This window comes from Schistocerca serialis, chromosome 1 (genome assembly GCF_023864345.2).
Source record: "Schistocerca serialis cubense isolate TAMUIC-IGC-003099 chromosome 1, iqSchSeri2.2, whole genome shotgun sequence".
In the NCBI taxonomy this organism is placed as follows: Eukaryota; Metazoa; Arthropoda; class Insecta; order Orthoptera; family Acrididae; genus Schistocerca; species Schistocerca serialis.
This window is the reverse complement of record NC_064638.1, coordinates 173,357,909-173,372,298: the sequence shown is the minus strand read 5'-3', so window position 1 is coordinate 173,372,298 and position 14,390 is coordinate 173,357,909. Positions and strand designations below refer to the sequence as shown.

General features: G+C 45.0%; 1 protein-coding gene across 1 annotated transcript in view; it reads right to left on the bottom strand.

Moving 5' to 3' along the window:
- LOC126464895 (putative ammonium transporter 1) overlaps window positions 1-14,390 on the bottom strand; it is a 394,112-nt gene that overhangs the window by 76,057 nt on the left and 303,665 nt on the right. Inside the window, exon 5 of the mRNA XM_050096267.1 lies at window positions 11,163-11,440. Within this exon, the coding sequence (XP_049952224.1) occupies window positions 11,163-11,440 (278 nt within the window). The remainder of the gene's footprint in view (window positions 1-11,162; window positions 11,441-14,390) is intronic.

The window sequence follows — 14,390 nt, the reverse complement described above, 5'->3', positions numbered from 1 at the left end:
GAGCGCCTGCGATGGTGTACTCAACGATGAACCTGGGTCACGAATGGCAAAATGTCATTTTTTCGGATGAATCGAGGTTCGGTTTACAGCATCATGATGGTCGCATCCGTGTTTGGCGACATCGCGGTGAACGCACATTGGAAGCGTGTATTCGTCATCGCCATACTGGCGTATCACCTGGCGTGATGGTATGGGGTGCCATTGGTTACTCGTCTCGGTCGCCTCTTGTTCGCATTGACGACACTTTGAACAGTGGACGTTACATTTCAGATGTGTTACGACCCGTGGCTCTACCCTTCATTCAATCTGTGCGAAACCTTACATTTCAGCAGGATAATGCACGACCGCATGTTGCAGGTCCTGTACGGGCCTTTCTGGATACAGAAAATGTTCGACTGCTGCCCTGGTCAGCACATTCTCCAGATCTCTAACCAATTGAAAACGTCTGGTCAATGGTGGCCGAGCAACTGGCTCGTCACAATACGCCAGTCACTACTCTTGATGAACTGTGGCATCGTGTTGAAGCTGCATGGACAGCTGTATCTGTACACGCCATCCAAGCTCTGTTCGACTCAATGCCCAGGCGTATCAAGGCCGTTATTATGACTAGAGATGGTTGTTCTGGGTACTGATTTCTCAGGATCTATGCACCCAAATTGTGTGAAAATGTAATCACATGTCAGTTCTAGTATAATATATTTGTCCAATGAATACCCGTTTATCATCTGCATTTCTTCTTGGTGTAGCAATTTTAACGGCCAGTAGTGTATAATCTGAAACCTCCTAGCGTCTTTTCCACATACACAACCTTCTCTCATGATTCTTACACCAAGTGTTTGCAATCACTGACTTGTGCCCCGTAAAAAATTCTACCAGGCGGCTTCTGCTTTCAGTTCTTCCTCCTATCCATGTTCTCTATTTTCCCTTCTCTTCAATTTCCTACTTTGAATACAGACGCCCCCCCCCCCCCCCCCCCTTACAAATAAATTTTCCTCACCTTTAACTATCTGAAACATTGCTTATATATCGTTGTACATCTTACATCTTTTAATCATCTGCGGATCTAGTTGATAATTGAGCTTGTGCTACTGTGGTGAGTATTGGTTTGATGTCTAGCTTGGCTATGATAATGCACTCACGCATTACATCTATTCGATTTTCTGTTTTTACTGAGCAGTAGTTGTGTTCTTCCTGCCATCACACTTCACTAATTCCCACGATATCGATCTTCAACTAAACTCTATCCCTTTTTAAACTATCTAACTTATATATCCGATGCACGGGTCTAACATTCCCGACTCCACACGTGGAACGCGAGTTTTGTTTTTCCTCATGATGATACTCTCCTGAGTAGTCCCTGCCCAGAGATCTCGAGAATATTTTACCCAGGAAGATGCAACCATCGTTAGGTCATACCGTAGATCTACATGTCCCCAGCAAACTTAATGGCTGTAGTTTGCCCTTGCTTTTGCCATTAGCAGTACCAACATTGCAGCACCACGTTGGCTAGCGTTACAAGGTCGGATCAGTCAATATCTAGACTGCTGCCCCTGCAACTACTGAAAAGGCTGCCGCCACTCTTCAGGAAACAAATGTCTATCTGTTCTCCCCACAGATACCCCTCTGACGTGCTTGCACTGGCTATCTGTATCGTAGAGGCATGCAGGCTACCCTCACTTCGTCAATGGTTCGTGGAGTAAGAAAATCTACAATATACGAATTCCAATTCAAGTTCTGGTCAATATGCATTCCCATAAATGTTGAACAATGTTTTATAAATTTCCCCTGCACAACAGTGTATCGTTATTGATCGTGACATAAGAGACGAATTCAAAAACTGTACTACACATTACTGTGACAGGCCAAGTAACTTTTACTGAATACCGGACTACATTTCAAAGTGACTGAGATACAAGAAACTGTTACTCGACATGCTCATCAAATCTCTGTAGACAACAACGAATCGTCCAATTCTTCGACGACCGAAAGCCGCTCCTTGCTAATGGAGCCATTCGAGATCTGCTGTGTGAACGTCTTCATCGTCGCATAGTCTGCTATTACTGTGAGTCAGTTCCATGATTGTCTGGACACTGTCGCCTGTGGCCGATGTCGACGACCTCCCTTCTCTATTAGCATCACTCATTCACGTCTGTGCCTTGATCAAACTATTGCCACCGTTTCACTACGGCTGGTCCACATACCGCCAGAATACCACTGTTAACCAGTGTGCAGTTTAAACGTTGTGCTCACAAGACTACCGTCCCGCGTACTTAATTTTGGTGTACGTTTCCGGTTGTCGCGTCATTTTACTCTCACACCGCGATGTACCTCTTATTCGTAACACAGCAGGACTACTTACGCGGGGAACCCGGAACATATATTATCTTCTGACAATGCACAGTTCTTTTTGAAGAGTGGTCCTAGCGTGGAACGATGTGTGCATCTCTGAAGTCTCCTTGCACATTGCCTTCTACAGAATTGAATGAACTGTGTCTTTTCTAAGTCAAGTGACTACTTACCGAAACCACTGGCGTCCTAGTAATTGCCTGCGACTTTACTAAACTGTAGATTTAATATCGCCAAATGTTCGAGGAAATATCGTGACATTGGAGAACATTATACAGGGTCGTCCATTGATCGTGACCGGGCCAAATATCTCACGATATAAGCGTCAAACGAAAAAACTACAAAGAACGAAACTTGTCTAGCTTAAAGTTGGAAACCAGATGGCGCAATGGTTGGCCCGCTAGATGGCGCTGCCGTAGGTCAAACTGATATCAACTGCGTTTTTTTAAAAAGGAATCCCCATTTTCTATTACATATTCGTGTAGTACGTAGAGTAGTTGAACCACTTTTTTCGCTTTGTGATAGATGGCGCTGTAATAGTCACAAACATATGGTTCACAATTTTAGACGAACAGTTGGTAACAGGTAGGTTTTTTAAAGTAAAATACAGAATGTAGGTACCTTTGAACATTTTATTTCGGTTGTTCCAATGTGATACATGTACCTTTGTGAGCTTATCATTTCTGAGAACGCATGCTGTTACAGCGTGATTTCCTGTAAATACCACATTAATGCAATAAATGCTCAAAATGATGTCCGTCAACCTCAGTGCATTTTGCAATAGGTGTAACGACATTCCTCTCTACAGCGAGTAGTTCGCTTTCCGTAATGTTCGCACATGCGTTGACAATGCGCTGACGCATGTTGTCAGGCGTTGTCGGTGGATCACGATAGCAAATATCATTCAACTTTCCCCACAGAAAGAAATCCGGGGACGTCAAATACGGTAACGTGCGGGTCATGGTATGGTGCTTCGACGACCAATCCACCTGTCATGCAATATGCTATTCAATACCGCTTCAACCGCACGCGAGCTACGTGCCGCACATCCATCATGATGGAAGTCCATCGCCATTCTGTCATGCAGTGAAACGTACTAACATCGGTACAACATTACGTAGGAAATCAGCATACATTGCACCATTTAGATTGCCATCGATAAAATGGGGGCCAATTATCCTTCCTCCCATAATGCTGCACCATATATTAACCTGCCAAGGTCTCTCTGTTCCACTTGTCGCAGCCATCGTGGATTTTCCGTTGCCCAATAGAGCATATTATGCTGGTTTACGTTACCGCTGTTGGTCAATGACGCTTCGTCGCTAAATAGAACGCGTGCAAAAAATCTGTCATCGTCCCGTAATTACTCTTGTGCCCAGTGGCAGAACTGTACACGACGTTCAAAGTCGTCGTCATGCAATTCCTGGTGCACAGAAATATGGTACGGGTGCAATCGATGTTGATGTAGCATTCTCAACACCGACGTTTTTGAGATTCCCGATTCTCGCGCAATTTGTCTGCTACTGTTGTGCGGATTAGTCGCGACAGCAGCTAAAACACCTACTTGGGCATCCTCATTTGTTACAGGTCGTGGTTGACGTTTGACATGTGGCTCAACACTTTCTGTTTCCTTAAATAACATGACTATCCGGCGAACGGTCCGGACACTTGGATGATGTCGTCCAGGATACCGAGCAGCATACATAGCACACGCCCGTTGGGCATTTTGATTACAATAGCCATGCATCGACACGATATCGACCTTTTCCGCAGTTGGTAAACGGTCCATTTTAACACGGGTAATGTATCACGAAGCAAATACCATCCGCACTGGCGGAATGTTACGTGATACCACGTACTTACACGTTTGTGACTATTACAGCGCCATCTATCACAAAGCGAAAAAAGTGGTCCAACTAAAACATTCATATTTCTTTACGTACTACACGAATATGTAATAAAAATGGGGGTTCCTATTTAAAAAAAAACGCAGTTGATGTCTGTTTGGCCTATGGCAGCGCCATCTAGCGGGCCAACCATAGCGCCATCTGGTTTCCCCCTTCAAGCTAGGCGAGTTTCGTTCTTTGTAGTTTTTTCGTTTGATGCTTATTTCGTGGGATATTTGGCCCAGTCACTGTCAATGGCTATAGGGCTATCAAAAAGGACTTGATGATTCTGAAGACTCACATTAATTTACTCATTTTGCCTACAGACATGGTTTTGGTGTCACTATATAGCAAAATACATCAAGTTTTTTTTACCATGTACGTAAACAAATTAATAAAGACTTCCACTGGTTATGTTTCACACATCCCATATGAATTCCAATCCTTTCCAAACTCGCTGCAACATGCCAGGTAGAGTCTAGCTCTGAGCTCTGATAGAAGAAGTAATAAGGGTGGAACGAAGAAGGTACCCTTAATAACTCGCCAAAAGAAAAGGTCACGGAGTGCCAGATCCAGTGAACGTGGGGCTACAAAACTGGCGCACCTCGGCCCACTGGCTTAAGTGGAAACCGTTCGTTTAGGAAATTCCGGTCTTGCCAAACCGTCAAAACCAGATCTATTTTCCTTGAAGATGACACCAAGACTAAGTCTGTAAGTCGTATCAACAATTTTGTACGAATTTTCAAAGTTGCAGAGTCCTCTTTGATACACCCTGTATATGTCGAGGTTTCTCTTTCTTTGTTGTCACAGTGCTCATGGGAAATTGTGCCGAGTTCTCAGTGTGGCAGCGATTTCGACGCTGGTCTTGCGGACCTTAACAAAACAGTGAAATAGCGCCCGCAATATCTTCTCTGACTTTTCCTCGTATAACCCTTATCGATGTGGAGAAAGGTAAAGGTGCAACTGTCTAATGCACAGACCGCGTCAGCAGTTCCCAATACGCCATAGACGTGGTAGCAGTACATGTGCCATCATCCGTTCCCAGTTCACACAACAACGCTCCGTCCCCCTGGTACACAACGTAATCACTACAGTGGCTTCCCTTATGTTCATGGACCAAGATGAGCTATGACGGCACATTCAGTTTTACACTACAAAGCTACACTTTAAAGTAAAACAAAAAAGAATAATACCCTCCATCGACTGGCCTTGTCAGACCAGTCAGTACCGACCGGCCGCCTTTTCATCCTCTGCCATTGGTGTCATTTGGATGCAGTACGGAGGGGCATGGGGCCAGTACATCGTTCTCAGTGCTATTGTCAGTTTCCCCGACCCCTGAACTTCTGCTTCTCGTTTAGGTAGCGCCTCGGTTGGCATCATGAGGCTGAGTGCACCCCGTTGCAGTCCTCCCACAACAGAAATGCCTCTCAGTAATGGGAATCGAACTCGGATCCTCTGCATAGCAGTGAGGCACACTGACCTATTACCTTAGGAGGCGGAAACAGAGCTACCACTGATGAACCAAATCATTATGATCACATTCTTAACGACGTGTTGATCAACATATGGAACGCAATACATCAACGATTCTGCAAGGCCTGGATTCGACAAATCACCGGATGTCTACGCACAAGTCACGAAATTCCTGACAATTACGAAACAGTTCCGTGTCTGATAGCGTTCCAGATGTGTTCTATAGGATTTAAATTAGGCCATTTTTGTGGCCAAGATATCAATCAGAGTTCACTATCATTCTCCTGAAGCCAGGGTACCACGATTCTGGCCTGTGACACAGACAGTTATCCTGCTGGAAAATGCCATCGCGATCGGGGAAGACATAAAATGTGAAGGAATACATGTTATTCACAATTACACTGAGGTGATAAATGTCACGGGACACATCCTAAGCCGGCTGGGGTGGCCGAGCGGTTCTAGGCGCTACAGTCTGGAACCGCGCGACCGCTACGGTCGCAGGTTCGAATCCTGCCTCGGGCATGGATGTGTGTGATGTCCTTAGGTTAGTTAGGTTTAAGTAGTTCTAAGTTCTAGGGGACATAACCTTAGAAGTTAAGTCCCATAGTGCTCAGAACCATTTGAACCACACATCCTAATATCGTGTCGGACGTTCTTATGCCCGGTTTAGTGCAGCCACTCGACGTTGCAGGGACACAATGTGCAGAAATATTGAGCTATGCTGCCTTTGCCTCTGTTCCATAATTGTGAAAGTGTTGCCGATGCAGGACTCTGTGCACGAACTGACCTCTCTATCATGTCCCACAAATATTCGTTGGGATTCATGCCGGGCGATACGAGTGGCCGTATCATTTTCTCGAACTGTTCTTCAGATCAATCAAGAACAATTGTGGCCCAGTGACATGGCGAATTGTCATCCATAAAAGCTCCATCTTTGTTTGGGAACAGGAAGAGTATGAATGGCTGCAAACGGTCTCCAAGTAGCCAAATATAACCATTTCCACACATAGATTGTTCAGTTAAACCATAGGACTCAGTCCATTCCTTGCAAACTCAGCCCACACCATTATGGAGACGCCACCAGTTTGCATAGTGCCTTGTTGACAACTTGGGTATATGGCTTCGCGGGGTCAGTGACACATCGAAACCTGCAGTCAGTTCTTACCAACTGAAATTGGGACATATCTGACCTGGCCAAGGTTTTCCAGTCGTCTAGAGTCTAACCGAAATGGTCACGAGGTCAGGAGATGCACTACCGGCGATGTCGTGCCGTTAGCAAAGTCACTTGCGTTGGCTGCCTGCTGCCCTAATTCATTTATGTCATATTTCGACGCACTGTCCTAGCGGATACGTTTGTTGTACGCCCCTTATTGATTTCTGCGGTTATTTCACGAAGTGTTGCCTGTCTGTTAGCACTGTCAATTCTATGTAGACGCTGCTGCTGTCGGTCGTTAAGTGAAGGCCGTCAGACACTGCGTTGTCGATGGTGAGAGGTAATGCCGTAAATGTGATATTCTCAACACACTCTTGACACTGCGGATCTCGGAATATTGAATTACCTAACGTTTCCCGAAATGGAATGTCCTACGCGTCTAGCTCCATATACCTTCCCGCTTTCAAAGTCTGTTAATTCCAGTCGGAAACCTTTTCACATGAATACCTGAGTACAAATGACAGCTCCGGAAATACACTGACCTTTTATACCTTGTGCGCGCGATACTACCGCCATCTGTATATCTGCGCCGGCCATAGTGGCCGTGCGGTTAAAGGCGCTGCAGTCTGGAACCGCAAGACCGCTACGGTCGCAGGTTCGAATCCTGCCTCGGGCATGGATGTTTGTGATGTCCTTAGGTTAGTTAGGTTTAACTAGTTCTAAGTTCTAGGGGACTAATGACCTCAGCAGTTGAGTCCCATAGTGCTCAGAGCCAGCCAGCTGTATATCTGCATATTGCTATCCCATGACTTTGGTCGCAATGTGTGTTCACGTAGTCCATGGTTGTCATGGCGCCTTTGATTACTACCAAGGTCCCATGCACGCCCAGGTGTAATCAGAAACGCAGTTCAGTCGACCAGCCGACAGGTTTCCATTGATCGATGGTCCAGTATCGGTGGTCTCGTGGCAACTGTAATCATAACTGACGATATCGTTGGGTCAACATAGGAAGTTGTCAGTAATGTAGTCCAATGTTCAGCAATGTGCGCCGGAGTGTGTGCTCCGAAACACTCGTAGCCGCTCCAGCACTGTACTCTGTCGTTGTTTCTGCAACAGATTGCGCTAGCACTGATTTACAGAGTGGACAAACCTCCAATTTCCAAGTTCTGTGACGAGACGTGGACGCTTAATACACTATCACCTACTCACCGTTTCACTGTCCTTCAACCACTTTCTATAGAAGCTGACGAGAGAGGCACGCGAACAGCCGACCAGCTCCGCTATACCCAAGATTAAAATCAACCACTTGTCAGAGTCGCTAATGTCATTGGATTTCCCTGTCTTCGATCCATACCGTCACTAGAATGATTCCCCATTAGCCCCTTCTCCGCTTACATGGTTTCCGCTCCGCGTCATGTGCCTGTAACGCCACCGGGTGACATCCAGTCTCGTGGTCGCCAGTGGTCATAATGGTCCGGCTGATCGGTGTACTTGTTACGGTCGAAAGAACATAACCATGCTATACTGTCTGTGAGTGTTTCTGAACCTAATGTATAGGCCATATGCTTTCCTGTAGAAAAGAAAATACTATATTATTATTTAAAAGAGAAAAAAGACCAGAAAATTCGAGGCTGAAAAGATGCCCTCCCCAGGAACTGGAAGCTTCTCAGTACCATTGAGTGCAAGACAGTGCCACAGGTATTCATATAACTTCGAATTCTACACTCCAGTCATCATGGTTGCACAATAATGTGACAAACTTGAGAGGCGAGGAGTCCCTTCGTTTAGTCGTGTGCCGTATTAAAAGTCGATTCTACCAACCAGTTTATGAGTGGGTTTTGGGGATTTCCCACGAGTGGCCCTGCACAACACTTAATCAAACTGAAAAATGCTGTTTTCAAAATACATCTTTCTAAACTGAAACAGAAATAAAGTGAAACAAGTAATGCTTTAAAGTCACGAGGCATAAAATGTTACAAGCAAACTAAGTGTATAAGACTTTTTTTAAGTTTATTCCCCACTTCCAGGAGTCTTACATTGCATTTTTTGTTGGTTGATTTTGTTGATATTTAAAAGGATTTCTCATCCGATCTTAATTTTTTCCTATTTCATTTTCCATTACAACCTAATGTTTAGCGAATATGAATAAACTTTTTGTGAATATTTTCAACTTTATTTCACAATTCGTTGGCTCCCTGAATTTAATCGAATGACCACGTCATTTCAACTAATTGGTTCAAAAATGTGGAATCCATATTCGTATTAATAACTTGAAAAGATATACTACGGTATGTTGATGATTTTCACTTATGGACCGTCTGACAGCAACTGAATAAAACACAATTTTAGTGCCATACGCGTTTCGCCTTTATTTTCTGCAAGGCATCATCAGTGGCCTGTAATATGTAAATATGTTAGCTATTTTATTTACATTTTTGTCACTGTGCCTATAGGTTATAAACAGTTCTGGTGGTTGGTATTTCCTATTAAGTAGTAATGTTTTGAACTGTACTTACAGGTTGCGTAGACAGTTTCTTACATATTACGCTCCTGTTGCATTTTTGGTCTTGTTCTTCTTCCTTTGCCAATTCTAGATGAGTCTCATAGAGCATCATGTTTAGGTGCTGTTTTTTCGAATAGAGCATCTTAATTTCATGTAGTAACCAATATCGTTCTGCAAATGATTTCGACTTTTGTGCCACTGTAGAACTGTTTTTAACCTTTACATTAATGTAGCTTGGAATTAAATCGTTCTTTTTGCATGTTCTGTTGAATTTTATATGCTGTATCGTCTTATGGAGTAACCTGTTGTACACGTTGACAGGGAATGCTTGACATAGCTGTATTGACATCTTCAATTTTTTGGTCCTGTCCTCCTCAGTTGCGCGTAATACTACGGTATGTTGATGATTTTCACTTATGGACCGTCTGACAGCAACTGAATAAAACACAATTTTAGTGCCATACGCGTTTCGCCTTTATTTTCTGCAAGGCATCATCAGTGGCCTGTAATATGTATATATGTTAGCTATTTTATTTACATTTTTGTCACTGTGCCTATAGGTTATAAACAGTTCTGGTGGTTGGTATTTCCTATTAAGTAGTAATGTTTTGAACTGTACTTACAGGTTGCGTAGACAGTTTCTTACATATTACGCTCCTGTTGCATGTTTGGTCTTGTTCTTCTTCCTTTCTATGAGACTCATCTAGAATTGGCAAAGGAAGAAGAACAAGACCAAAAATGCAACAGGAGCGTAATATGTAAGAAACTGTCTACGCAACCTGTAAGTACAGGTTACTACTTAATAGGAAATACCAACCACCAGAACTGTTTATAACCTATAGGCACAGTGACAAAAATGTAAATAAAATAGCTAACATATATACATATTACAGGCCACTGATGATGCCTTGCAGAAAATAAAGGCGAAACGCGTATGGCACTAAAATTGTGTTTTATTCAGTTGCTGTCAGACGGTCCATAAGTGAAAATCATCAACATACCGTAGTATTACGCGCAACTGAGGAGGACAGGACCAAAAAATTGAAGATGAAAAGATATACATTGCATATACTATTGAAGCATACTTACTGTTAAGTATCGAAGTAAGCTACCTTAAAAATAGTAATGGATAACTCTCATTCATTAGATATAAAATAATTCCTGTGCACTTTGTGTCAAATTTAGACCTTGGAACACTACATGTCTTCAAGCTCTCCAGTCTAGTTATAGCGAAACTAGCTGTTTAGAATCTTGAAGTCTCTTGTAAATATTTGGGCAAATGTTCGAGAACCAATCAATAAAATTTTGTAAGTGTTTGTGTTGCAGCTCTTTTTGAAGTTGATTATGATGCTTTGTTCATCAGCAAAGAACAAAATTTTTGTTTAATCAGTTTAAAATGGAAGATCATTTGTGTGTAGAAACAACAAGAGTGGTCCCAGAACTCAACCCTGTGGAACGCCAATATTGATTCGTCGGGACTCAGAAGAATATTCGTTGTGGGAGCTGCGCGAGCTACCTAACACGACCCTTTGCTGTGTATCAGTTGAACACGAGGTGCATCACTCATTGCATCTCGAAACCATGAACTCCAAATGTCTCCAAAAGAATGTTATGATTTCACAGCCAGATACCTTAGACAGATAACAGAAAAACCCTGTAGGTAGGAGATGTTAATGTCATATGTGACAACAGGTTGACCGTATTATCACTAATGTAGTAGACGTCGTACCTGAGAAAACAGATGACACTGTGGTTGAATGAGAGGTGTACGTCCGCACTAAGGCCTGCCCCCACTGCTTACCGGCACGGAGTGTCCGGGAATGGGGCCCTTCGGGAGGGCAGCGACGGCGGAGTCGGCGGCCGGGGACCACTTGCCGGGGGCGGTGGAGGCGGCGGAGGCGGCGCGGAGGCAGCCCGGGAAGCGGCCGGCGCGGGGGCCGAGCACGGCGGCCGCCACCAGCGAGATGGCGCCCGCCAGCATGTGCACGGCGCCGCTGCCCGCGAAGTCGCGGTAGCCCAGCCGCTGCAGCCAGCCCTGCTCCGTCCACACCCAGTGCGACACCACCGGGTACAGCAAGCCTGCGGGCACCGGCTACGTTCTGCACACACACACACACACACACTGGCACGGAATAACTGTCAAAGGAATGGCAGACGAGAGCAGTGTCCTGATAAAAGTTCCAGATATCCTTTGGCTTCCTTTGAGGTTTTTCCTCACTTTTCGTTTTTGCCCATGTCTCCAAGTGCACAGGCTGTAAAATTGCTGATTACAGGTGCCCATAGTGGTCTCACTACGATCCTATATGTGGGATCACAGATTGATACCTACCTACTGTCATATTACAGTCGTCAACGAAATTTCAAGTTTCCATCTGACACCGATAGTGGTCGCGCAGGATCTAGCGGACCCAATGGTGCGTGCCTGGTCGGCCGGAGTGGCCGAGTGGTTCTAGGCGCTTCAGTCTGGTACTGCGAGACCGCTACGGTCGCAGGTTCGGGCATGGATGTATGTGATGTCATTAGGTTAGTTAGGTTTAAGTAGTTCTAAGTTCTAGGGGACTGATGACCTCAGATGTTAAGTCCCATAGCGCTCAGAGCCATTTGAGCCATTTAGTGCGTGCCTGCTGAATCACGCCTCCAGCGGCTGTGGACTACGAGTGCTCTCTGCTGCTGTGATATAGGATGGCTGGCAGCAGCCACTCAGCCCTCGTGCACTTGGAGCTTCATCGCTACAACATCATCATTCAAGCTTTGTACAGAGAGCCTCATCCTAGTTGCTACTGTATGAGCTGCACTCTCTGTAATGAGTCTTCTTTTGCTTGGAGACACTTATTGAACTTTATGGTATAAAATCGTCATAACCTCTGAACGGTTTGCATTTGCACTTTCAAACTGCATGGTTGACCGTGTGGCGTGATGGGTCTGGAACCGCGCCCCGCGGAGTTTGAATCCCCGACAGACGTCATGGACGTCGAAGACCCCTGGAGGTCTCTGCACCATCGCGCCGTAAGCCGTGGTAGCACGCGCCTCCTGGCCCACATTCAGTGTGAGGGCGCCACAGTGGAACACGTGGTCCCAGCGGCCAATAGCGGCGCCCCGATCATGGTTTTAAGCGCCGGCCTCTCACTCAGCCGGCCAGTCTAGTGTACATCTCTGGACGTATCGCCTCGCCTTAGACAGCGTATTTACTTTCTTGTTCTGTGTACGAGTGGACGTAGTTGTCTAGTTAGGTTTTCTTGTGACTCCGTTGTTTAGATCTTGTTGTTGTTCGTAAGGTCCTTCGTTGGTCGTGTTCGTCTCTCCCGCTTGCGTTGTTCGCGGGCCTCTCCGTGGGTCCCGCCGCGCTTTCCGTCAATTCAACCCCGCGACCGTTCCGGTCGCAGTTACAACAATGGGAATCAGTATGCACATATGATTTGGTTTAGCGACAAAGCCCACTTTCATTTGGATGGGTTCGTCAGTAACCAAAGCTGGCGCATATGGGGGACTGAGAACCCGCATTTCGTGATCGAGAAGCCTTACACCATCAACGGGAGACTGTGCAGCGTGCAATGTCCAGTTAAGGAATATTCGCTGCGGTATTCCTTGATGGCACAATATCGAACGGTACGTGAAGGTTTTGGAAGATGATTTCGTCCCCATTATTCAAAGTGACCCTGATTTCGACAAGATGTGGTTCATGCAAGACAGAGCTCGACCCCATCAAAGCAGGAGAGTGTTCAGTGACCTGGAGGAGCACTTTGGGGACCGTATTCTGGCTCTGGGCTACCCAGAGGCCACTGGCCTGGGCATCGATTAGCCGCCATATTCTTCGGATCTGAACACATGCGAATCCTTTTTGTGGGGCTGTATAAAATACAAGCTGTACAGCAATAAGACCAAAACCATTTCTGAGCTGAAAACAACCCTTCAAGAGGTCATCGACAGCATCGATGTTCCGACGCTTCAGCGCGTCATGCAGAATTTCGCTGTTGGTCTGTAGCACATCATCGCCAATGACGGCAGGCATACCGAACATGACATAACCTAAATCCGAATATTTGTAGTGACGTTCACATGTTGAATAAAGTGTGCGAACGCTGCAGTTTGTAACTGATTTACGTTTTTTTTCATATAGACGTAGGAAGACCGAGCGACGTGGCACAATGTTTATCAAACTGGGCTAAAACGCTTTAGGCAAATGCCGTGATAGTTCCTTTGCAAAGGCACGGCCGATTTCCTTCTCCATCCTTGACACAGTCCGAGCTTGTGCTCCATCTCTAATGACCTCGATGTCGACGGGGTGCTAAACCCAATCTTCCTTCCTCCCTTCCGGAAAGGGAGCCATGACTACCGCTCCAATGGAACGTAGTGAAGTACTATCGTTGTCCAAGGAGTTGGTACTACACATAATTACGTATACGGAAAATCGTCCTAAGCATAGTACAAAAAAAAAAAAAAAAACACACTTATGAACAGATTTCGAATAAGTCCGCTGCAATATGACGGTGTAGTGCATAAGAAAAACTACGGATATTCAACGTAGGAAAAGGCGCAATTCTTATAAAAACTGGTGTTTGTGAGTTTCAAGGATGAGAGATACAATTTACAGGATGTGCATGACAAAGTGACCCACTACGTTATGCACATCAAATTGCGCGCAAGGGAAGCAGTGGGTTGTAAAACTTCAAAAAATGCTACAGAACTGGAAGACGTAAGGTAACGAAACTTCAAACAAAGCGTCAACTTGACGACGGACAGCAAATGGGCCCGAAAATTTGTGCATGAGATAAACAAACTTATCCCATCGTTCAGAAAGGAATTTGTTTTCAACTCTGACCAGTTGGATTTTGAACGATAAATGCATGTGAAACGAACCCTGCAAATTATAGGTACCAATAGAGTCGAATCAAGACCAACTAACATCAGTGCCGTAACGCATTTGTATACAGTTATGCCCACTGTTAATCAAAGAGATAAAATTGGCTGCAAAGTTATTTATTGTGCTGCAAGAAGTTGGAGATGCTCTACCCGCTACGATTCTTTCTCG